Source organism: Scomber japonicus, chromosome 3, assembly GCF_027409825.1.
Source record: "Scomber japonicus isolate fScoJap1 chromosome 3, fScoJap1.pri, whole genome shotgun sequence".
In the NCBI taxonomy this organism is placed as follows: domain Eukaryota; kingdom Metazoa; phylum Chordata; class Actinopteri; order Scombriformes; family Scombridae; genus Scomber; species Scomber japonicus.
Genome location: NC_070580.1, coordinates 20,294,169 through 20,316,861, shown reverse-complemented (window position 1 = coordinate 20,316,861; position 22,693 = coordinate 20,294,169). Strand labels below are relative to the sequence as shown.

Genomic DNA, 22,693 nt, shown 5'->3' with positions numbered 1-22,693 from the left:
TATCTTAATAATAATAATAATTACAAACTTTAAACACAATCTAATACTGATTTTTTTTTAAATAACAGTAAAGTCATAGGAATGATAAAATAAATTATTGTTAATAATAATAATAATAATAATTTAATTACTGTATTCATTTATTAGACAATGAGTGGAAAATATAAACAAATAAACAAATAAATTAACATCAAATACAAGGCTATCAAAGCATAATGATAGTAATATTATCTTACATCTTAATAATAACATTTAAAAAACATTAATACAATTGATACAAATGATAAAAATATAACAATACAATATAAAAATAATAAAAAATAATTGTTAATAATAGTTCTTATTCATTTACTTATTTATTATTTTTAGGCTTCAGTTAGGACATTCTCATACATAATCATTTATACATGGTGATTAAAGCATAATGATAGTAACATATTAATAATAATTATGATAATAATAATAATAATAATAAGAAGAAGAAACATTAACACAATTTAATAGTAATAAAAAAATAACAATGAATATATATATCAATACAAACAAATAAATGAGATTCAAATACAGGGTTTATCAAATTATAATGATTGTAATAATATTGTCTTACATCTCAATAATAAAAAGAAGCAACATGAACACGATTTAATAGAAAATAACAATAAAATAAAATAAAAAATATATGAAATAATTGTTAGTTCATATGTATCTATTATTTTCAGGCTCTAATTAGGAAATTCTAACAAATATAAACATTTCTTTTGCAATGGATGTCATTATCAAAAATATTACGATAAAACACAATCTGTAAAGGTAATAATAAGTTCAGCCATTAATGACAAAATACACTTACAGTATCGAGCACTTTATTAGGAGTGTGCAATCTAATGCAATCCAACACAACAGCTCAGTCAGAAATTATATTTTTGTGAAGTTTACTGCCCTCTGTGCCATAGGTGCATACTTGTTGTCTCCCAATATTAAACCCAACTGACCCATTCATATTTTGATACAAAACATTTAAAATGGCCCTTGTCTATGAAATGTTGATTGAACACCATATGTGTCACAGCAATATCCCAGTGAAATATAATATACAATATCATTGTGAAATCAAGTTTTTAACAATTTGTTTGAGGTATGTACCAAGCCGTAGTTTAGAGTTTTCCGACTGTACGTGAATGCATTAGCCTCGCCTCGCTCATAGGGCGGGAGAGTTGAATACTACGTCATCATCTTCATCACAGAGTATGTGAACTGTGAGTTAATTTTATCGTTTAGTACTTAATCCACGACAACCTTTGTATACTACTAAACTTAATATAACTATCATGTGACAAAGGCTTGATAGGACTTAACAATAAACCTCTGTTTAAACTGACTACGTTAATTAAAGTTAGATAATGAAGCCTTTTCTAAGTTAGCCAACGCTATACATTAGCCAGTTAGCTAAAGTTATATTCACTTATATAATTAACTTGTCATCTTTACAAACAGGAAACCAGAAGCGATGAATCACGTAAGGAACATAAAAGAAATGTTGAGCTTCCCAACTGGAAGCAGGTGGCTGGCTAACAGGTAAATTACTTAATGACTAAACTTAAACACAGCTATTATAGCTACTTTCAACCAAAGTTATGGATGAAGTTGTTTGTTCATCTAAAACAATACTTGGATACAATATCATGAACTGTGTAGACTGATATTTGTAATTTCTACAAGCACTTTCTCTGTTTTTCTGCACATACATATTGTGTGTTTGTGTTTTCTTTACTCTTCAAACATGGTGGGAATAAAACAACCAACAGCAATGCGGCCACCAGCGGCTACTCCAGCTGCACAGATTCACAGTTTTTCTTGGGGTCTCAATTTTGGCCTGAAAATTCACAAGGTGCATCACAGGATATGAGTTTGTCATCCAGGGCCTCCCAACAAAGTTCACAAGAGGTGAGATTAACCATTTATAGGTGATTCTTGGTGAGGTAGTAATATCTTCTAGTAACAAGATGCATGAAGAAAGCAGCTGCACTGGTTTAATGCCATTATAACATTTATGAGTGAGCCCGGTGTCAGATCTAATGGTACAGCTGATGTGTGTTGTAAGGAAAGTCAAAAATGATGCCATGTGTTTTAGTAAATCTATCTGTGTATATATATATATATATATATATATATATATATAAATAAAGAGTGTCATCTCATGCAAATCTAGAGAGACAAAACATAACCACCATTTCAACCAGCTTTAATGATTATGGACGCTGAACTTATTTGTCTGTTGCCACAAAATTAATCTGCATCTATTATTATGATTTGTTTATCGTTTCAGTTATTTTTCATACAGAATTTGTAGTTTTCATCCACTCAAATGTGAGGATTTGATGTTTACTATCATGTATGATAGTAAATGGAATATCTTTGCTTTAGCTGTTAAGTAACTTACTCTTTGGCTCTGGGTAATTATTTTGTAAATTTTTCCCAACAATTTGTGGACAAGCAATTAATCAAGATGAAATTAATTGTTAGTTGATGCCAATATCACAAAACATGACTTGTTTTTTAGGGTTTAGCATTATGGAAACAAGCAACAGTGTTGTTAAAGAGAAATGCTAAAGTCAAAGGAGCTGTTTAAAAGTAAAGTTCATTATTTTTCACCTGATTCTTTGCATGTAACATTTCCCATTTATTGGACATTGGTGTCATATTGAAAACATCACATAACTCATAGAATAATGAGTGCATACAGTTAAATTTATCATCTCTCAGATTATTTTTCTTGTGTTTATATCCATTAACGTCTGCATTTTGTAACTATTTAGGGGAGTGACCCAAAGTTTGCAAGCAGTTATCACACCAAACCTCTCCTGTTTGGAGAATTGAAGGACAAAACCAAAGCTTTTGGATTACTGGATAAATTTGAGGAGGACAAGAAAAAGGCAAAAGAAAAAACTGACAGGTACATCTCTGTATTAGGAATGGAGAACAGATTTGAAACCTGCAACTTGATCATTAAAACGAATTATAATCACTTCTAAAATCTGTCTTGTTTGCTTTATCAGTGATATTTTGGCCAAAGAATGTCTAAATATACAAGAAACCCTCAATAATGTAAGTGATTATAGGCATCCATTCTGTTGTTTTTCTGCTATAGCTTGTCTTTTCTAGATGTAAAATGTCTAATGGAAAAAGAAAAATGTTTTTCAGATCCAACAACTGGTCATTGGCACAGAGAAAAATACTGCAGTGTGCCAAACAGTCCTCGAAAAGTTTAACAACTTTGCATCAACATGTAAGTTTCCTAATGGGGTCTATTAAATTCTTTTTCTTTTTTTAAACTTCATGTTAATGCACTTAAAAATCCCTCCTGGATTACTGCATACAAGAACAACTGAACTGGTACAGTTGAGTAGGTATTTCGTATGACCAGTAGATGGTGGTCTTTGCCCAATCTCTTATTTAATTGTTCATTTTGAAATGAAGAATTTGTCAGGGGGGCTTCATGTACTGATCTCTATCCTTTTATTTATTTCTCCCAGTGCAAAATAATCTCAACAGTCTCCAGAGTGACATTTCACAGCAGTTTGAGACTTTGCTAAATAAGGTGAACTCTCAGAAAGAGGTGATGACAGGACTGGAAGAAAGGGTGCAAAAGGTGCATTGTTTGTAGCTTATGGTCAAGATAAGTGCAGTTTCAGCTTAGCAAATTTTATTTTTGATTTTAATTGTTTATTGATGTTCTTCAGAGCGGAGACACAACTGCAGAACTTGGCTCAAATGTGCAAAGCTTTAAAACAAATCTGCAGTGTCTGAGAGAAGAGCAGGAAAGAGAACGAAGCATGCTTGATGAGGCCTTGAAGCTGCTTAGCACTTTAGTCTCAGAGCATTCGTCTAAACCCAGTCCTGGGAAGGTAATGGACTCAGCCAGTCAGACGTCACCATGCCAGGACAACAAGCTGGAAGACACACAGTTAACATCATACAACGTTGAATGCAATCTGGTTGAAGTTCCCCCTCGGGATTCCAGCTACATCATCGGAAAAAGGAAATCCACTGCGAGAGGCATCAGGAGGAGGCACAAAAAGAGACCGCTGGTGCTCTCACAGAGGAATAAGCATAGCGTGTCAGACGAAAACAATCGACCTGTCATGAAATGTCACAAACAACAAAATGTTTCGGAACCTTTGTGTGGGCATCGTGATCTGAACAGGGTAACCAGCCGAGACAGCTTCAAACCAGACTTTCGAATGCCGCTGAACAGGGAGACCAGATCCACTGAAGCTGCAGGATGTTTCATCACCCCTCTCAGCTGCTGGTCTCAGGACAGTAACAGCTCTGCGTGCCTCACAGCAGTCGAACCCATCTTAGAGAAGCTGTCAGCTGAGACACCGGCAAAACCTGAAAGCTTCTGGCAGTTGTTTGACATGAATTGTGATTCTGATTTAGGCTTTTAGAGGATTACTAAATGAGTAGCATTTGTTTTCTTTATTTATTTCTGTATCCAGCAGAATAAAAGCCAAAAAATTATTTATTTGGCTCTTGTGACCTGTGTTCTTAGTTTTGAAGTTATTCAGTTTTTTAAGAGAAGGAACACATTGTTTTTTTGTCTTATAGTGGAGAAGCAATGGAGAGCTGTGAAGAGGTATCAATGACAAGTTATTTTATGATTAGTAAGGCACTTAAAAAAACAACCTTGTTCAAGTTACTTTTTTCTGTGAAAATGAAAAACTGTTCCAGTCAGGCTTCTCTACTGACTTTTTAATTTAACTTATTCTGTATTTACTCTGCTGACTGAACATTGCAAAATAAACAAAGCTTTTGAAAATAAATCAACTCTTTTGGATCATCATTGGGAACCGAATATATTTGATGTATAATTTCTGACATCAGTATTCAAATCCTGACTATGTAAAAATACCTTTTCTACATGTCAAAACAGAAGTCACTTCCCTCATATGTCACCATTGGACACCTTCCTGTTATACTGAGAAGTGTTTTAAATATTTATTAGATTGATTTAAATAAAGAAGTTAGACTAAATATCAGACACTTCTGTGTAATTAGTGAAGTTCATATTACACCCTAAACTATATCCTTCAAAACTATTTGGTAAATATAAAAGGATTAATTTTTCTCAAAGTTTTTAAATAAAAATATAACCTTTTATGAAGGTTGGATTTATTGCAGGGCTGCTGTATAAGGTAATAAACTAATAAACTGGTATCTTATTGTGCATTTACAGTATTAAAAAACAACTGTGTTCAAATAACAATCACTCTCCACAACATGGCTAAAGTGCTTGTTTATTAGGAAAAAACATGTGAAATAACTTTGTATTTAGGCCAGAAGTGCATAATTACAACCAACCAATGTCTGTTTCATATCAATGGAGAGAATTTCCTTTTTGTTGGTGATCATACTGTTTCAGCTATGCACTACACAGTTGCAGGAATCAGGAAATGCATCTTTGCAGATGTTACACAAAAAGATAAAAAGCAGCAAAAAAATCTGTACAAGTAATTTTGTTCTCATTCTCACAGCATGCAAGTCATTAATTAACTGCAGATCGTTTTTCATGCAGAGCACTAAGACCTTTTCTGCTTGACAAAATGAAAGCTTTTGGCCCAGCAATAAGTGCATTACTGATTAATAATTTCCACCTCAAATTCTCAAACAGACTATGATCTGGGATGATGTGTCACATTTTCACTAAGTCTGCAGGTGGGGACATGAGACCTCTTGGGTTGAGACTTGCCACTAAGCACACATCATAGTTGTCATGCATCAGAACATGTCGAGCCAACAGAATCCACCTGTTCTCCCACGGGTCCAGCTCCAAAATGTCTTTTGTTATATCATCATTACGACCTGAAAGTTGTTAAGAAACAGAAGGGTCTTACACTCGCACAGAAACATTTGTCATTCTCCTGCTGTATAAATGGATAAACATTTTCCCTTACCTGCTTCTTTGTAGTATCCACACACATAAATCTTTCCTCCCACCACTCCTGCATTTGAGGCATTGGTACGAAGTGAAAGCTGGGCACAGGGGAGAGGAGGTCCATCCCTCCAGTAATCTCCATCTGGATTGTAGATCTCCACAGCATCGAGACAGCGGCGAGATTGCCCACGATCCATACCCTCACAACCAATGCCGCCTAAAGGTGCAAATTGGGTTTACTATGAAAGATTTCCAAACACGTTCTTACAGAATCAGTGCAAATAAATGTATTTAGTAGACATATGACAATATTGAGTCAATATATGCATATCAAGAGATTTACTGTACAAAAACACAAGACAAAGTAAATCTGAACTAATATAAATTGATCAAGTTAACTGAACAATCTTACCTATTACAAAAATTTCACCATTGAGCACAACAGCACTGCAGCGGTACTTTGAGTACTTCATTGGACCTAGCTCTGTCCACTTGTTTGTGTTTGGATTATACTCCAGAAGGCGGTTACTAAGATGGTCGGGCTCATCATCCATTCGGTATGACTGGACAGCCAAGAGGGAAAGAAAGGGTATGACAATTTAGAGCAGATGCAGTCATACAGGAACTGTAAGGGCTCATGTTAGGTGTATAAATTGTTCAGATTTCCCAAGAAGTAAAACTAAGAAGTCAACCCAGATGTATTTAAAAAGTTCCAAGTAAAATGTGTAATACATGATTAAGTTTCATCTGTACTGTGATAAAATGTTTCTCTATTTATAGCTTCAAAAGATTTAATTCATATATGAATTTTCCTTTATACCTTTAACTGTGCTGAATGCATTGGACCAGTTCTGATAATAGTCAGGCTTTTTATTGAAAGCATATCATAGCAAGTCACTAACATATGAGAGCCTGCAGTTGTACTGGAGGTCAGCCAGCAACCAAAAGTGTAAAAGAATTTGAACTGAACTCTTGAATTTGTCTTACACAACGCAAGTCTTTCGTCTTATTTCCAAAAACATTTAAAAAAAATAGTGATTTTCACAAGTCTCATATGATTCCTCTCTTTTCATGCAGTGTGTAAGTGGTTACACATCACCTGTGGAGTTCGACCACCAATCACATAAAGGCAGTCTTTCAGCCTGACCACACTGTGATAAGCCAAAGGTATTGGCAGAGGGGCTGCGCTGCGCCAGGGGCCTCCCTGCAGAGACCACCGTTCCACACAGTTAGTAATAAGAAGCTGGTTCTTCAGCTTCATCAGCCCACCAATCAGGTACAGAGTGTCGCCCAGTGATCCTAGACCATAAGAATCACGGTACTCTGCTGACGTCAGGCGCTCCCAGCTCCCTTGGGCCTCTACTTTGTACCTGGTGGTCCCAGACAACAACAGTTAGTTCCACCTGTGCGAGAAAGACTTCAAATATATCACTTCATATCTTTCTTACCTGTAGAGCTCAACATTCACGTCCTTCTGCCTGGCCATTCTGCGAGTACTGGTCTCTCCTGATACTATAATGTTATTGTCTTCTGTTACAAGCCCGGCACACACATACCCCAGAGCGTCTCCATAGCGAGGTGAAGTGATGTAATAAATTCGGCCTGTGGATGGGGCAAAACAAAAGCTGCGCTCGCTAAAGTTGCCATATCTTGACCTAATCCCACTACTGTCGTTACCCACACAGAGCAGCAGATCTGTGGTCTCCATCCCATACCGCAACTTTAGTTTGCGTGGTGTAGCTGAGGGATGCATCGCTGTGACCTGTAAAGCTTCATTCAACATCTCCAGACATTCAGCGTCAGCCAGCAGAGCTGTATTCCTCTTCATTGCCTCTTTTAAATAGTCGGGGCATATCAGTGGCAGACGGACCTTCCTCAAGAGCTCTGGGAGATGCCTAGTGCGTACCTCTCCATCCATTACAATGTTGTGTTTGACCCAGCGAAGGACCACATCCAAGATGGTCTCTTCTCGTGAAACATTAAGGTCATCAGAAGAGAGGAGCTTTCCCAGCTGATGAGCCTCCAGCTCCAGCACCTCCTCACTATGGCAGACTTGGACAAAGTGCTGCCTCAGGAAGCGCTGAGCATGGTCAGACAGTTCCTCTGCACCAAGGTCACGGGCAAAGTAATACACACCAAGGCAGTTAGATGCATCCATGTTCTCGGTCATGTGCTGCTGGCAACGAGCAAAGACGTCGTCCATCTGCAGGAGAAAAGCTGCAATAGAGATGCCTTGTACATTGGCGTTAGTGAGAGGAAGATCTGAGCAATACATGTAGTTCAAGAGGAGAGCCAAGCTGTCTGCAGGGGTGTCACGCAGGAATATTTCTCTGTTGTTGCACTCACGCAGGCCGCATGTGAACATGACACGAAAGTATGGGCTGAAGGCAGATAGAACAACCCTGTGACAGGGGAAGCTAATGCCCTCAGCAACCAGCACCACATCTGTCAGATTCTCAGACTCCCTCATCCTCCTCAGCTGATCGAGCAACACCAGCCCATGTTTGGCTGAAAAATCCATTTTGCTTCAACTTTTTAAGAAGATTAATATTTACAAAGTTACACGGGGGGTTTTAGACATGGAGAAAAACTAACGTGGGGGTTTTCTCTGAAAATGAAGGGAAAAAAACAGAAAATAAGTTGTACTGACATCAATATCATAATAAACCACATTTCAATGTGTAAATAGTAGTGTTTAGTCAACTTTAGATTTTGCCAAGTCTTTTTAATCTTAACCTTCTTGACATGTGGAAATGTGGATAAAAGATTAATACTTTCATTTTAACTTTACTTACTTTACTTTCATTAACTTCATGTTTCAGCAGCCACCATTTAAAGAAATCTTCTCTCACTTTCTACTTTGCATTAGATATAACAAATAGCTCAATTTCACTGGTCTATATAACATGTGCACTTGTACAAGGTAGTACTATAGATGTCCATGTCATGTAGCATTCAATTCCCCTGTAAAAGTCCTTACCAATGTCCTCAGCTCCTCTTGTCTGCTGATATCTTAGATCTAAAAAGGCAAATAAGTATCCATGTTGTTCATGAGACTGCATGAGTTGATTTTGCTGAATGTGTCAGCCAGGGGGGTTAGAGAGGGACTTCGCAATTGCATGAGACAAAGATATGTACCCCCTCCACTGCTGTGGCCCTCTGAGCTACTAACCCAAAAATAGACAGTGTTGTTGCTGTCAGTAAGTGGGTCAGAACTGTTTGAGTAGTCAGGAAAGAGTAGGTTTTCAAGCACTGACAGGGACAAATATTGCACATTATTTTTGTCATTTATAATTTGACTCTCCCTCATTAAATTAAAAAATCTGTTTTGGGTAATTGTCTGTACCAGTTTACTTGCCCTGGTCACATGCATGCAGCTCAGAAATTACTGAAATAAACTTTGCACAAGGTTGGATTCAGATTTCATGACAGTGCTTTCTTAAAGGCCCAGTATACAGCGTGCCCATATGTTTTGGAAATCAATCCTTGTGTTTTAAGTTTGATTCTTAAATTCTAAATTCTTCAGACTGTTGCAACAGCAAACATAACATTTGTAAAGTAAATATGTTTACACAATTTACTTTTTGACTTGCTGGACATTAACTGGTCACTAGTGTATTTTCGGGAGAAATCACTTTTGTATTTGACATATTACATTCTGATGTAGCCTTCCATAAAGAGTAAACCATTGTGGTTTGAACTTAAGTTAATATGTCATGGTTCATTAGCTTTGCTTTTGCTTTTGAATGGAAAAACAGAAAGGATGGAAATACACCTGTCACACATCTGTTAAAATCCAACAAAGTTAATTTTTTCCCCTTTGAGACCATAATTACACCATTTGTTTATTCAAGTTGCCTTTGCAGTCACTTACTAATCATTACTCTGCCTACAACATCCTAACTTAAGTTAACCATTAGGAAATATGATGTACTTATGCAGATACAGTTGTTCTTGTGGCAGTAGTATAGCAGCATCGGCTTTTGGTAGACAGACTTGTGGAAAGTTTACAGTAAACAAGGGTCTTAAGAATAAATCTACTATATTCATATTAAAAGATAAAAAAGATTAAACTTGTGCAGAGTTTGACAGATTCAGCCCTAATGAATTCTACACGCAGATATGGGAAGTACAAAGTGGAGAGGGGAGTGCTGGATGAGCAGAGACTGGAGGAGTTAACGCAGAGAAAAACATACTCTGACGCTCACCCTCCTTTAACTGAACGACTTAAAAATTCATTAAGGTAAGGAGAACTTTATGGCCTGATTTTGTGACTTTCTATACTGTAGGTCTGACCATGTCAAAGACTTTAAAATATCAGCCAATTTAAAGATGTTCCCTTTTATCTCTGTGTGTTCCTCAAATCTCTTCCAGATGTACAGTACCAAAACTGAAACGAAGTGTGGTGAGCAGCCTGCCTATATTATACTGGCTGCCCAAATACTCGGTTTGGGACTATGGCATGCCAGATCTAGTCTCTGGCATCAGTGTGGGTATAATGCATCTTCCACAAGGTACGATGATAATCCATAATGGACTAATTGATTTCTTCAATATTGCGGAAAAGAAAAACATCTTCATTTGAACTGAAAACAATCATACTGTATGTTGAATACATTTTGGCACTTGTGGTTCTGTGTCACTTGACATAATCCTAATGTAATTAAAAAAAAAAAATCAGTACAGGACAGATTTATGAATACATACGCTTTTTGTTTCATGCTTTTGGACGATATTCCATTTCTCCACAAAGCTAAAACAGTGCAGAATCAAACATACAGTTTTTGAGTGTAATGCAGCTGTATCAAAGACAACTTCTTCCCACAGGCATGGCATATGCATTGTTGGCTTCTTTGCCTCCTGTATTTGGGCTCTACACATCCCTCTATCCAGCACTGATCTACTTCTTTTTTGGAACATCACGTCATATTTCTATAGGTATGTAGAAAGAGGCGTTGTACAATGAGAATTAGAGTCTTTGTGATAACACACACTGCTCCAATTTACTGTTTTCAGGTACATTTGCTGTGCTCAGCATCATGGTAGGTAGTGTGACAGAGAGACTTGCTCCAGATGATGCTTTCCAGAAAAACAACGTAACTGGAGAGGTGGACATAACTGCTCGAGACTCGTACAGGGTGCAGGTTGCAGCTGCTACTACTGTCCTAGCAGGACTCATTCAGGTCTGAAAAACAGAACCTCCCACTGAAATAACAATGTCCTTTTTTGTCGTTTCTAGTGCAAAACCTCATCTGTACATAAATATTTGTGTTTATAGATGATACTGGGTTTGGTGAAGTTTGGTTTTGTGGGAACATATTTGTCTGAACCTCTGGTTCGGGCTTACACAACAGCGGCTGCAGCCCATGCTGTGGTTGCACAACTGAAATACATCTTTGGAGTGTCACCAACACGGTTTAGTGGTCCACTGTCACTGGTGTATGTGAGTACGGTCTATTTTTGGGTTCTGATTATTGTGTTTTTGTAAATACAACAATCCTAATCTGAGTATTATGGTAATTCGTAATTATTAAAGTAAATTGTGAAAGATTCAACTGGTGTATATAGAATCAGAAAATAATTTGATATGAGGGTAAAAGTTGTTTCACTTTAAAACATATAATTGCTAAAGGACTCTCCCACTGAATTTTTGGGCCCTTTATTATTTTTTTTATGCCCCTATGTTTGTGTCTTTGTTGGAGCAATAACCCACAATACATGACACTGTTTGATATTTTCATCTGAATTGATCCAACAACAATACTTCTATTAAGCCTATAACCATATAATTATTAGGAATAAACCAAAAGTATCTTAATTTGTCAGAGAAAAGATTCATTATACTTTTCTGGCCATAGAAATACTTCATCACCACATAACATTTGATGTCACATTGTGCTTTAGCATGCTGTTGAGATTCTCAGATTCTCGTGCTGTAAACAAGATGTTGTGATGAAATGTGTTAAAACGTGTAAACCAATAGGACATGGGGTCAAAACACTGTGTTCCAGGAAGTTAAAAGAAATGAACCTTTGATTTATAAATAAATGATTTTGTTATTTACTGCGAGATACATGTACAAAATGGTTTTGAATATAAGCGAGGTGAAAAGGACATTTTAAACTCAAGTATGACTTTAAAAACCATTAAGTTTGTACAGCTCATTGTGTGTGTGTTTTTTTGTGTAGTAGCAAGCATTAACCACAGGCTGCTTTATGTTTCTTCAATTTCAGACTTTGAAGGATGTTTGTTCCTTGCTGCCAAAGACTCATCTACCCACACTTGTGGTCAGCGCTGTTTCCATTGCCTTTCTAATTGCAGCCAAGGAGCTCAACTCCTTCCTGAGTCCAAAGCTGCCAGTGCCCATCCCAGTGGAGCTAATCACAGTCAGTTGACAAACTCTCTCCCTCACTTCATGTTATCACCTCTGTGTTCTGTGCTGATGCTGATATTGCAGCAATGAAAAAGCACAGACTCAGTGGAACCAAGGAGCTGAATCAGCAGTGGTGTCATGGACTCTGCATTTTGTGCAGTTCACAGCAAAAAGGAGATACTTATGGCTAATAATTTGTTTCATGTTCTGCATATGATTGACTGAATTGGGTAATGATTCATGTTTAAGAGTTGAAATGATTTGTGAAATTGGCTTCTTTGTGTTTATGATCTGTATGTTTTTGTCTGTGTTGGTTATTGTAGATAGTGGCAGGAACGCTGATATCAAACTTTGCCCACTTGAACAGCAACTACACTGTTCCTGTTGTTGGAGAAATTCCTAGTGGGTATGCATCTGGACTTCAGTTGCATTATTGTCTTTTTTTTTTGGACTCATGTTCCCAGCTTGATTAGTACTGACTTACAATATTTCGCTCTGGTGCTCTTGTTTTCACCAGGCTAAGTCCTCCCGGGGTACCAGATGTTAGCATTGTTGGAGAAGTTATTAGTGATGCTTTTGCACTTGCCATTGTAGGATATGCTATATCAATTTCACTTGGAAAAACATTTGCACTGAAGCATGGATACAAAGTGGACAGTAATCAGGTGAACCAGAACTTGCATCAAATATCCCATGAATTCTACTGATACCTGATACCATTCTTCTCTGCTCATTGTGATTTTTGTCTCCACCACGCTGCAGGAGCTGGTGGCACTGGGTCTTAGTAATGTAGTGGGAGGCTTCTTCCAGTGCTACGCTGTATGCTCCTCCATGTCTCGAAGTCTGATCCAGGAGACCACTGGAGGAAAAACACAGGTGAGTAGAAAATGGACATAAAAAAACATAATGAATAGAAACACTTGAGAAGTCATAACATGTGCAGCATTACTTCACAAGCCGAATATGACTCAGCTGACTGAGGTTTTATTTTTAAATTATATAACAAATTGACCTCAACAACAATTATAACAACCTTGTGATTGTAAGAAACATGTAGAAAAAAAACAAAAAACGTCAACAATATATTATTCAGCAACATACCAAAAATATTTATCTATTACCAAAAAAAAAGAGGGGGAAAAAGTAATATGTGTGCTTTATATGGTCAAGCTTTTTGCCTAAGAAAAGTATGTAATATGTCAACATATCTGTTAAACACACAAGTTAAATGAAAGCATTAACAGCTTTGCTGTGTTCTTGCAGATGGCTGGAGTGGCCTCGGCTGTAATTGTGCTGGTGACAATACTGAAACTTGGCTCTCTTTTCCAGGAGCTGCCAAAGGTTCTGTTGCTGCATTGTTTTTTTTGTTGCACACATATTTGCAAACTATGTCATGCATAACTGATTTTGTGTAATATTATGGATTTATTGATTTGCCTCTTTTACATTTCTGGGTAGAGAGTTAATCATGTTAAAACTTGTGTGATGTGTTTTAGGCCGTCCTTGCATCAATCGTCTTTGTAAATCTGAAGGGTATGTTCAAGCAGTATGCTGACATTGTTACACTGTGGAGGAGCAGCAAGATTGATCTGGTGAGTAAAACAGCAACAACTGTGTCAAATGTGATGTTGAATCCCCTCGTTGCCACTCTGGTGAATAAAACAACATCATACTGTGTCCTCTAGGTGGTGTGGTTGGTCACTTGGGTGTCGACCCTGCTCTTCAATTTGGATATGGGTCTTGCAGCAGCCATTTCTTTTGCATTGCTTACTGTCATCATCAGAACTCAGCTGTAAGACTTTTCTGCAAACAGCATAGTATACTTTTCACTACTATTTCAAAGTCATACTGCAACCTTAATAAGTCATGTTGGGCTGCAGGATGATACAAAAATACTGTGTGCAACTAAATTGCTGCTGTAACAACATTTTGTGTTTATTTTCCTAATCTTAGGCCAACATACTCTGTTCTGGGAAATGTTCCAGGTACAGAGCTGTATGTGGATATAGAGACCCACAGAGAGGTAAAACTGAAAGATGGCAAACCATTTATAAAAGCTTTTGTGCACTGACTGCAAAAAAAGCTAACAATGTCTCTGTATTTGGCAGGCGAGACAGGTTCCAGGTGTTACTATATTCCGCTCCTCTGCTACAGTATATTTTGCTAATGCTGATCTCTACCTTGAAGCCCTGAAAGAGAAGGTTTGCTCTCTCTCACTTTTAAAGTATTCTTTAACAATCTTGCCCTTCTCTCTTTAAGAAAGCAATGATTTTTTGTTTTTGATCTTTTTGATACATTTTTTATAAGATGGTTGATTTTATTCCTTGGGTCTTCAGAGTGGGCTTGACATCAGTAAAATGATTATCTATAAGAGAAGGCAGGAGGCCAAGCAGAAACGTAGAGAGAAGAGGGCAGAGAGACGAGCAAAAAGGCAAGCCAAGAGAGAGGTAATATGCTGCAAATCTATAACTGCAGTACCATGGATTGTGTTTATGAAACATTTCAAGTGTCCAATGGCAAAACTCCCAAACAACTTAACAAAGTAATTTATTTTACTGACCACTCCTTAGCGACGGGCTCAGAGAGCGGCGGCTGCACAGCTGTCTGGACCACCGGTGTTCTCTGTGGAGGAGGAGGCTGGTGACTGGAGGGACACATGCATGGACAGGAATGTTACAGATAAGGAGGAGCAGGGCTGGACTGAGAGGGAGAACGGAACAGTGTTTGTCATACCAACTACGCCCCGAACACCAGATGGACACAGCAGATGGGAATACCTGAAAGGAGGAGATCCGGACAGCACAAGTATAGGGTGGATGTCTGAGCTGCAGGACGGAGACTCCGCTACTCTGGGCTCCAGCAGTGAGGACACCCTGAGTCATGACCTGGAGCGCATCTCTCTCGGGTCCCTGGGCAAGTGGACCTGGGACATTCACTCAATCATTCTCGACCTCTCCACGGCTAACTTCATTGACACGGTGGCTATTAAAACTATGAAAAATGTAAGTACTAAAGCAACAAACATCCTGCGAACAAAAGGCAAACAATGACTGCAAAAGGCCCCAACATTTTCCCTTGTTTTGACCATTCAGGTGTCTAATCCCATTTGTCAAAATGTGAAGGTTCTTTTTTTCTTTTTAATGTAAGTTCTTTTTTTTAAAAAAAAACTTTTAGAAACCGATCAACCCTCCCACTACAAAATATAATATAACACCACGATATTGCCACCTCCCACCTCTTCCTCCCACGGTGTTACTGTTGCCTTATATCACATATCAGTCTGTATGCATACATATACTAAGGACTAGATGCAGACACCAAAAATTGACATCTAGTACATGGTACCTGACATAGAGTATGTTAAAAAAAAGTAAAACAAAAAGAGGCGAGGTAAAATAGGCACCACACATCTACAAACACACAACAGGACTCAAATTGGCTCTATTCAGCTTTGTGCTAAGGGCCAAGACCCAGACCAATATAGAAAAACAAAAAGTGTAAAAAGACAAAACAGATTTAGAGAAAAAATGAAAAAAGTCCTGTGCCTGTACAGAGGTTTTATAAAAGTTAAGTAGTAGGTACATATTTTCAAGAATTTCTGAAGATTTCTAAGGTTTTCAGGCATTGAAGGAGGGTGCAGAAGCAAAAAAAAAATAGACATGTGCCCATAGACTGTATAAAAATAGCCTGAGCGCCTGAGCACAGTTGAATTAAAATTGCATTTGCCTTTGTGGCGGCAGGAAAATAAGGCCTTACATTCATAATCCAGTTAGTTATTGTGGATGGAGCTGCCTCCCTCCATCTCAAAACAAAAATGTAAGGCGACATGCCAAAACAGTAGTTAAAGCAATTATCTTTTGACCCCCTGAAGGCAGTTGTATCTCTTCTGGGACATTTCCAAAAATGGACATGAGAGGTTGAGATAAGATTAGTGCTGTGGGAAGATCAAATTTGAATGTAATTTGAGAAGCAAAAGCAGCATTTAGGTTTTGTCTTTGAAGTTTAAGGAGGGACGTTTTTATAAAAGGCAAATTTATCAGTATCAATGAGCACTGCTTTTCATGGAATCGACAATGATGGGATGGGAGTTTATTAATTGATGGCACTTATACACTTAAATTAACACTGATGAATTGCATTTATTATATTGGCAGATTTTCCAGGACTTCAGTGAGATTGATGTAGATATCTACATGACTGGTTGTCAGGGTAAGTGTATGCCTTCTCAAACACTTCACACAAAAAAATCTTGGTGGTACTGACTGTCTGCTTGAAAACTGTTTTCTTCAGCGTCTGTGGTGGAGCAGTTGGAGCTTGGTAACTTCTTCTCCGAGTCAATAACAAAGAGAAATCTTTTTGCTTCCGTCCATGATGCTGTACTCTACTGTCTGGACCATCGTGGAGCTTCATCTTTCCCCAGATATGAGCCATTAATGGTGCGTATGTTGCTCAGGTGACACTTTATTTGGACAGTCTAATGCCTATACATGACTCTCAGCTGACTTAAGGAGAAACACTTTGTAAGCTGTTTGCTATAAGTGCACTTTAAATCAGTTGATTATCAGCATTTTACAATCCAACCAGTGTGACTGATAAAACATTGAATAAATGCTTTAAAACATTCAATTGTGTCAATTTAACTAAATTACTTTTTTAAAACTACTTTTTCAGGACATCGAGGAGAGCACCAAACTTTAGTGACTTAAGCCAAACAGGACGTCCAGCTGTCAGCACAGAGTATCTCAACATCTGAATAAATAAATCATATTAATAATACATGCTCTTCACTTCAAAACAAACAATTAAATATAAATTACTGATGACATGACTAAATGTTTTTGTGTATCTCTTTCATTTTATTAAGTTTTATTTATATTTATACATTTTGTCTTTAAGGTATGTGAAAGGAAGACTAACGCTGAATTGTAACATGGCACAAGCTTAATTTACTATTAATGCTGGAGAGAAATACAGTGAATTTTATAGAACAAAACAAATAAATAAAATCTGAACAGTACTTTGTGTATTTTAATGAAGAAAATAATAAGGAACAAAGACAAGGTAACATGCATCACATGTGTGAGCCTTTTTTGGTCATGGCAGCAATGTAGGACACTGAAATGTTTGCATTTCAGTCAAGTGCAATTTTTTGATCATAGCAACAGCAAAACTTATTTATCAATCCATGCAAAGGGAAATGTTTGTATCTCAACTCTTAGATGAGTTTCTAGTGCAACATTCCTAAAATGGGAAATAAAAGTAGATTAGAACATATCAGGAACACAAAATTAAAGAAATATTTGACAAAAGCATCTCTTTACAGTTGCATAAACCCACTGTGACCTCATTCCCTGAATAAATCTTGTCTCTACATACTGGCCACAGAGGAAGATACCAAAGAAGTTGTGCACAGGACTGAGGAAGTCTAGGTAGATTTTTCTTATTTTAAAATATTGGTTTATGAGCTACAAGTCTTGATGGATATCGGAACTCTGTGTGTCAGGGTTCAGAGTCAGACCTTCATCATCCTCATCCTCTGGCTGCTGTGACACTAGCTGCTGGTAGCGAGCTTGTCGCTGGTAATCTGGATCAATGTTGATCCATTTATTGGCAACCCACTTTGTGCCATGGGTGACCACACAGCCTCCATGCAGGGCATATTCATCCTGCTCTCCAACCCAACCTATGGAGAAATAAAAAAGAACTTGTTTAATTTTTGTTAGTAAACTGCTTTATATCATTCTTGTATTTTAAAGGGTCTACACTGATATTTCGGCTACCACGCATTAATTTAAACACACATTCACCACTTCAACTGGTTAATAAAGATTAATTATTTGAGCAGTTTTGTTCTCCCAGTTGATTTTACATTGGAGCCAATTTGGTTAAGCTGACTTTAGATTAGTAGATTAGTGAAGATCTACCTTTGTGACATGACCAACAGTTTCTTTTTTGTTAAAGTTCATATGTGCAATGTGTGCTGGAAATGGTACCTCTTCCATCGGAAAGATAGTTGTACCAGAAAACAGCTGTCCCTTTGGTAGGCTTCACCCTTAGGTTACTCTTGTCACAATTCCTCCTGGTGTCCAAAAGGTCGACATCATTCTGTATGAGAGACTAAAACACATGATCAAACTCAGCAACATGCTCACAGTAAGCTCAGCCCCAAGCACTCACTGACAAACAAGTGAGTTAACACAGATATGAAAGACATGCACAGTATGTACACAATACTTTTGCAGGGCTGTGTGCGTTCACATTTCCAGACCCACACACAATTACGCACCACTTCATCATAGGTCCTGTTGTCTGCCACAGGGAATGCGGTCTCCCCGCCCCCCTCAACAGAGTTCAGGTAGAAGAGAACAGTGATGTACCTAAGTGTGCAACACAGATTTAAATTGACACACACATGTATGGTGCAAACATACCCTACACAAACACACACATACAGACACTTTGCAAACAAGTGGCAAGCACAAAAATCTTTTCCGAGTTGACAACGTAGAGTCACACAAACTAACATGCCAGTTGTCACAATGGAATGTCAAAGCACAGTTTAGTAATCACACCGGACAGATGAAATCAGATCTGTACACACACAGACTTTTTGTCTAGAAAAGCCTCTTCATTTAATTCACTCAACACTGCAGACTTTGGTGACCTCACCTGCAAGATGTCTCGAAAGGAGTAGAGGTATTGGCAGCAAGACGTGTGTGTGTGCAGGCAGTTTCAGGATAGACAGGACCGCTGTCATGGTGGGCATGGTAGTGCCCTCCCTCTTCATAGCGAACCACCTGGAGCGGCTCGCTGAGGTCCACTAATGAAGATGGGAGCTGAGTGAGGCGAGTCACCCTTTGTTATAGAAAAGTAAAGGAAGGGTAGGAAAGTTTTAAACAAACACTTCGAAAGACTTCTGAAATTGTGCGTTCTATTTGTGGATAATGCACATTGTAATATTTTATTGCAAGAGACGGACGCAAGACAGAAATCAAAACATAATATGTCTTCCTCACCTCGCCTTGATGTCTTGGAGGACTTGGTGAGCTCCTTTGCCCTGGTACAGCCAGGTGTGTCTGCTGTTCCTCACCAGCTGACTCCTTTTCACCCCTCGCTGCAGCAAGAAGCGCTGGAAGGCATCATTGCTCAGAAGCCTGAACTCCTCTAAACTCAGCAAACCTGCCCAACATATGCAAGTGTACACACATCCTGATACTGAAGCTTGAAATTATCCTCATAGCAGGCATTACTGGCCCTGTTTATAATAATAATCTTAAATCCTGTAGTATAACATTTAAATATGTTCTCCGGAGGATATGGATTCAGATTCATTAGTCATTTAGGGAATGAGTTTTTACTACTGCTCTTTGATCATCTGTATATTTGTGTTCAAATGTGACTTGCAGCCCTACAGATTTATAATGCATTTTCAACATTTCATGTTCAAATTTAAGCTAATATGAGTTTAACATACATTTCATATCCTGTGAAAATCCCCTCATATTCATATCTATGAACTATGTATATACAGAGAGGTATATCACACATCCAAATTGCACTTTAAAAACATTAACAAATTACTTTAAGAAGCACCAAGACTACCAATTACACGCATCAGCATTTTAGATCATATTAATAATAAATGATTCTCACATGGGTATTATTTAAATAATGTGTTTGAATCAATGCTGTTTTTATTGTACTTAAAAACAAAAATATGTATTCCCACGCTGAAAAGAATTAATCGTTCCTACCCATCGTTTAGCCAAAACCCACCACTGTTCTTCCTGCATACATGGTCCAGTATATTGTATATCTTTACTGGTCCTGCAAAACTGATTTATAGCCTTTAACAAAAATTACAGGTAGCATTTTTGTGAAATGTACACAAATGTTCAAAATCATCGCAAATTAGATTTGTGATCATTTTGTAATTGTGATGAATGTAAATGTATTGAATTTTTTTTTTTTTTTTTTTTTTTTTTTTACAATTTTGCAAAATGCCACCAAATGTTTTTGAAACAGTAGCTATGCAAATATGTACATTTCTGTGACACTGAGAACTGTAATAAGTGCAAAGTGAACAGTCTTGGTTATAAACAAGTTGACTTCTTACCGTTACCATCTTTATCAGCTTTGAGCCCAGCATAGATTTCTCTCAGATTCTCTGGGGTGAGCCAGATGCCATCTCTCACTCGAGAATGAGTCAGTATCTGTTGGAAGCACAGTGGTAAATACAGGATGAGATAATGCTGAACCAAGAAACTACTGAATGTTGCATGATGCAAACTGACATACACCTCATGGAGCTGTAACTGTCCGTCCTGGTTGATGTCAAGAAGGTTGAAGATATCATCTGGGCTGAGGTTGAGCTCCTTGGCCAGCTCTTCCTGGCCATCTTGCACCATTAGCTGGCTCTCCATCAGACCCTTTAGCTGCGCCAGTTGCATCACGACACGGCACTCATCCTCTGACAAAAACCCTGGGATCTCTGCAGAAAAAGACAGAGACACTATATAGCTGCAGCATGTTTTACATTTCCTGATCTGCCATGCTGTCATATTGTATTTTACTACTTCTATTCCATTTTACAAATGGCTCTACTTTATGCAGACTATAGATTAATCATTCATTATTTTGCAGACTTGCTGATGCACAGATGGACTATTTATTCAATGAATCTGTCTGCTGCCTGCAATAATGGATTTAGTTTTGCTTGTTGCTAATAAATAACACTCATGAAGAGAACAGCCAACAAAATATGCAAATTATTAATAATTACACACGTTTAGGGGGCAGTTAAAACAATCTGAAATGGAATACATTCTCCACCTAAAATGCTTTCTACATTTTTTCTTTAGGACACCTGATTCAGGTAAATTCTCCATCTAATATATGTATGCATTGTTAGTTGTGTGCTCTTCAGCCAGTGAGCTTTAAGCCTTTAATTGGATCACATGAGCAAAGCTGAGGATGCTTCAGGACTTATTTGGAGTTAAGTGGCTTATTCCATGCAGCCACGATTTATCTTGGCACATAGCCTAATATACATTACATAAGCTGATGTATATGAAGATGAAAATAAGAAGGAAAGTGTACTGGGTGTAAAATACACAACAAAGCCTAGTTGCTTTCACCACAACAAGAAACATGTTTGTCCACTAGACGCTCGTGAGTTTGTGCTGAAGATTTGTTGTAGCCTGTCATAGGAGTACTTTGGCTTCTTACCAAACAGCAAAGGTTTCAGACTCAGAGTTCGCATTTCATGCACTTTATCTGGCACTAATGACACCTTCTGGACATGTCCTACCTGAAAGATAAGTGGGAGAAGTGATTAATAAGTGGTCTATGTGTGTGCGTGAGCGAAAGAAAGAATGAATGTTATAGTGGCATTGCTGCATCATCACATCACTCACCCTTATACCCTCGATGCGTGTGAGGGAAACATCACGCAGAAACTCGGCTTTTGATGGCGGACGCTGAGCCTCGGGGCGCTGCTGGTCACCACTGGGAGCATCATGACTGCGTGTGTGATCGTCCTGCCCGCTGCTGTAGTGCACGTAAAACAACAGTCCTATGACATTGATGATGTATACGTGAAAAAACACCATCACCACCACAAAGTATGAACGGGAGCACACGCTGCTCTTATGGCAGGAGAGGCGCTCGCACGGCGGCCGGAGTGGCAAGGTCGCTCTCCCGGGCGCTGTCGTGTCCTCGGTGTCTGTGTTTTCCTGGTTGTCACTCATTTCCCCTCCTGAGATTGAAGTATGAGTTGATACTTCATCAGCTGTCCATCTGACAAATCCAACGGCGAGATGGACGTCTGCTGGTTGCACAGATTAGCTAATTGGCAGATGTTCAGTTTAATTAAAAAAACAAATCCTCTACGAGCGCTTGGGGCCAGTTTCTCTGCTGTAGCACTGAAGTCGATGCGCAATGAAAAACCATCCACGGAGGGTTCATGGTGAGATTCTGGTCGTTTAAGCCGAGGAGTCAACTACCAACAGGCACTGTTATGTTCTCACCCACAGACAGACAGCAGCGCTGCAGTCTTGGGCATTCTTGTTTACACTGCAGCAGTCCCAGTCAGCATCGGCAGCGAGCCGCACTGCGCATCCCCAAACTCGACCGAGCTCATCTGAAAAACCTGCTTAAAACATCTGAGCCAGCATCGCTATCATCCCTTAAAATGGGCGACATTTTCCCCCAAAACAAAAAAAACACGGTTTGTGTGATACCCTGTTGTTCATAGCCTGTGACAGCAACAGTCTGTCGACCGACCCACCACTCAATGCTGTCCTCTGCTGGCCTAATCTGTTTGTACCATAGACATATATACGGTTTGTACACTATAGTCTCTCTCTCTCTCTCTCTCTCTCTCT

General features: G+C 38.3%; 3 protein-coding genes across 3 annotated transcripts; 1 reads left to right on the top strand and 2 right to left on the bottom strand.

Annotated features, from left to right (window-relative positions):
- Positions 1-5,397: 5,397 nt before the first annotated feature.
- On the bottom strand, positions 5,398-8,456 carry kbtbd12 (kelch repeat and BTB (POZ) domain containing 12). The gene is made up of 5 exons (XM_053316234.1): positions 7,384-8,456; positions 7,035-7,305; positions 6,348-6,498; positions 5,955-6,152; positions 5,398-5,862 (listed from the first exon to the last, which is right to left on the bottom strand). The coding sequence occupies exons 1-5, from the start codon at positions 8,454-8,456 to the stop codon at positions 5,693-5,695; spliced, it is 1,863 nt and encodes a 620-aa protein (XP_053172209.1). The 3' UTR covers positions 5,398-5,692.
- A 1,582-nt stretch (positions 8,457-10,038) lies between these two features.
- On the top strand, positions 10,039-16,765 carry slc26a6l (solute carrier family 26 member 6, like). The gene is made up of 18 exons (XM_053315521.1): positions 10,039-10,178; positions 10,310-10,449; positions 10,763-10,873; positions 10,952-11,118; positions 11,214-11,378; positions 12,169-12,321; positions 12,632-12,714; positions 12,826-12,973; positions 13,071-13,184; positions 13,572-13,649; positions 13,805-13,900; positions 13,994-14,100; positions 14,262-14,331; positions 14,417-14,509; positions 14,645-14,755; positions 14,879-15,310; positions 16,463-16,517; positions 16,599-16,765. Exons 1-18 carry the CDS (start codon positions 10,039-10,041, stop codon positions 16,763-16,765), a joined length of 2,430 nt encoding a protein of 809 aa, XP_053171496.1.
- A 1,008-nt stretch (positions 16,766-17,773) lies between these two features.
- Positions 17,774-22,057, bottom strand: p4htmb (prolyl 4-hydroxylase, transmembrane b). Its single transcript, XM_053316511.1, has 9 exons — positions 21,725-22,057; positions 21,537-21,618; positions 20,609-20,799; positions 20,425-20,521; positions 19,325-19,487; positions 18,978-19,163; positions 18,595-18,685; positions 18,302-18,425; positions 17,774-17,991 (listed from the first exon to the last, which is right to left on the bottom strand). The coding sequence occupies exons 1-9, from the start codon at positions 22,055-22,057 to the stop codon at positions 17,774-17,776; spliced, it is 1,485 nt and encodes a 494-aa protein (XP_053172486.1).
- Between the last annotated feature and the right edge of the window lie 636 nt (positions 22,058-22,693).

Excerpts from the sequence above, each read along its gene's own strand:
- p4htmb (XM_053316511.1), bottom strand. The coding sequence starts at position 22,057 with ATGAGTGACAACCAGGAAAACACAGACACCGAGGACACGACAGCGCCC. Across the intron at positions 19,164-19,324 it reads CTCCAAGACATCAAGGCGAG|GGTGACTCGCCTCACTCAGC; the intron begins GTGAGGAAGACA and ends TCTATAACAAAG. Across the intron at positions 18,686-18,977 it reads CCTTTCGAGACATCTTGCAG|GTACATCACTGTTCTCTTCT; the intron begins GTGAGGTCACCA and ends TTGCACACTTAG.
- kbtbd12 (XM_053316234.1), bottom strand. The coding sequence starts at position 8,456 with ATGGATTTTTCAGCCAAACATGGGCTGGTGTTGCTCGATCAGCTGAGG. Across the intron at positions 7,306-7,383 it reads GTGAATGTTGAGCTCTACAG|GTACAAAGTAGAGGCCCAAG; the intron begins GTAAGAAAGATA and ends TGGGACCACCAG. Across the intron at positions 6,499-7,034 it reads TTGGTGGTCGAACTCCACAG|TCATACCGAATGGATGATGA; the intron begins GTGATGTGTAAC and ends TTGGCTGTCCAG.
- slc26a6l (XM_053315521.1), top strand. The coding sequence starts at position 10,039 with ATGAATTCTACACGCAGATATGGGAAGTACAAAGTGGAGAGGGGAGTG. Across the intron at positions 10,874-10,951 it reads ATCACGTCATATTTCTATAG|GTACATTTGCTGTGCTCAGC; the intron begins GTATGTAGAAAG and ends TACTGTTTTCAG. Across the intron at positions 11,379-12,168 it reads GTCCACTGTCACTGGTGTAT|ACTTTGAAGGATGTTTGTTC; the intron begins GTGAGTACGGTC and ends CTTCAATTTCAG.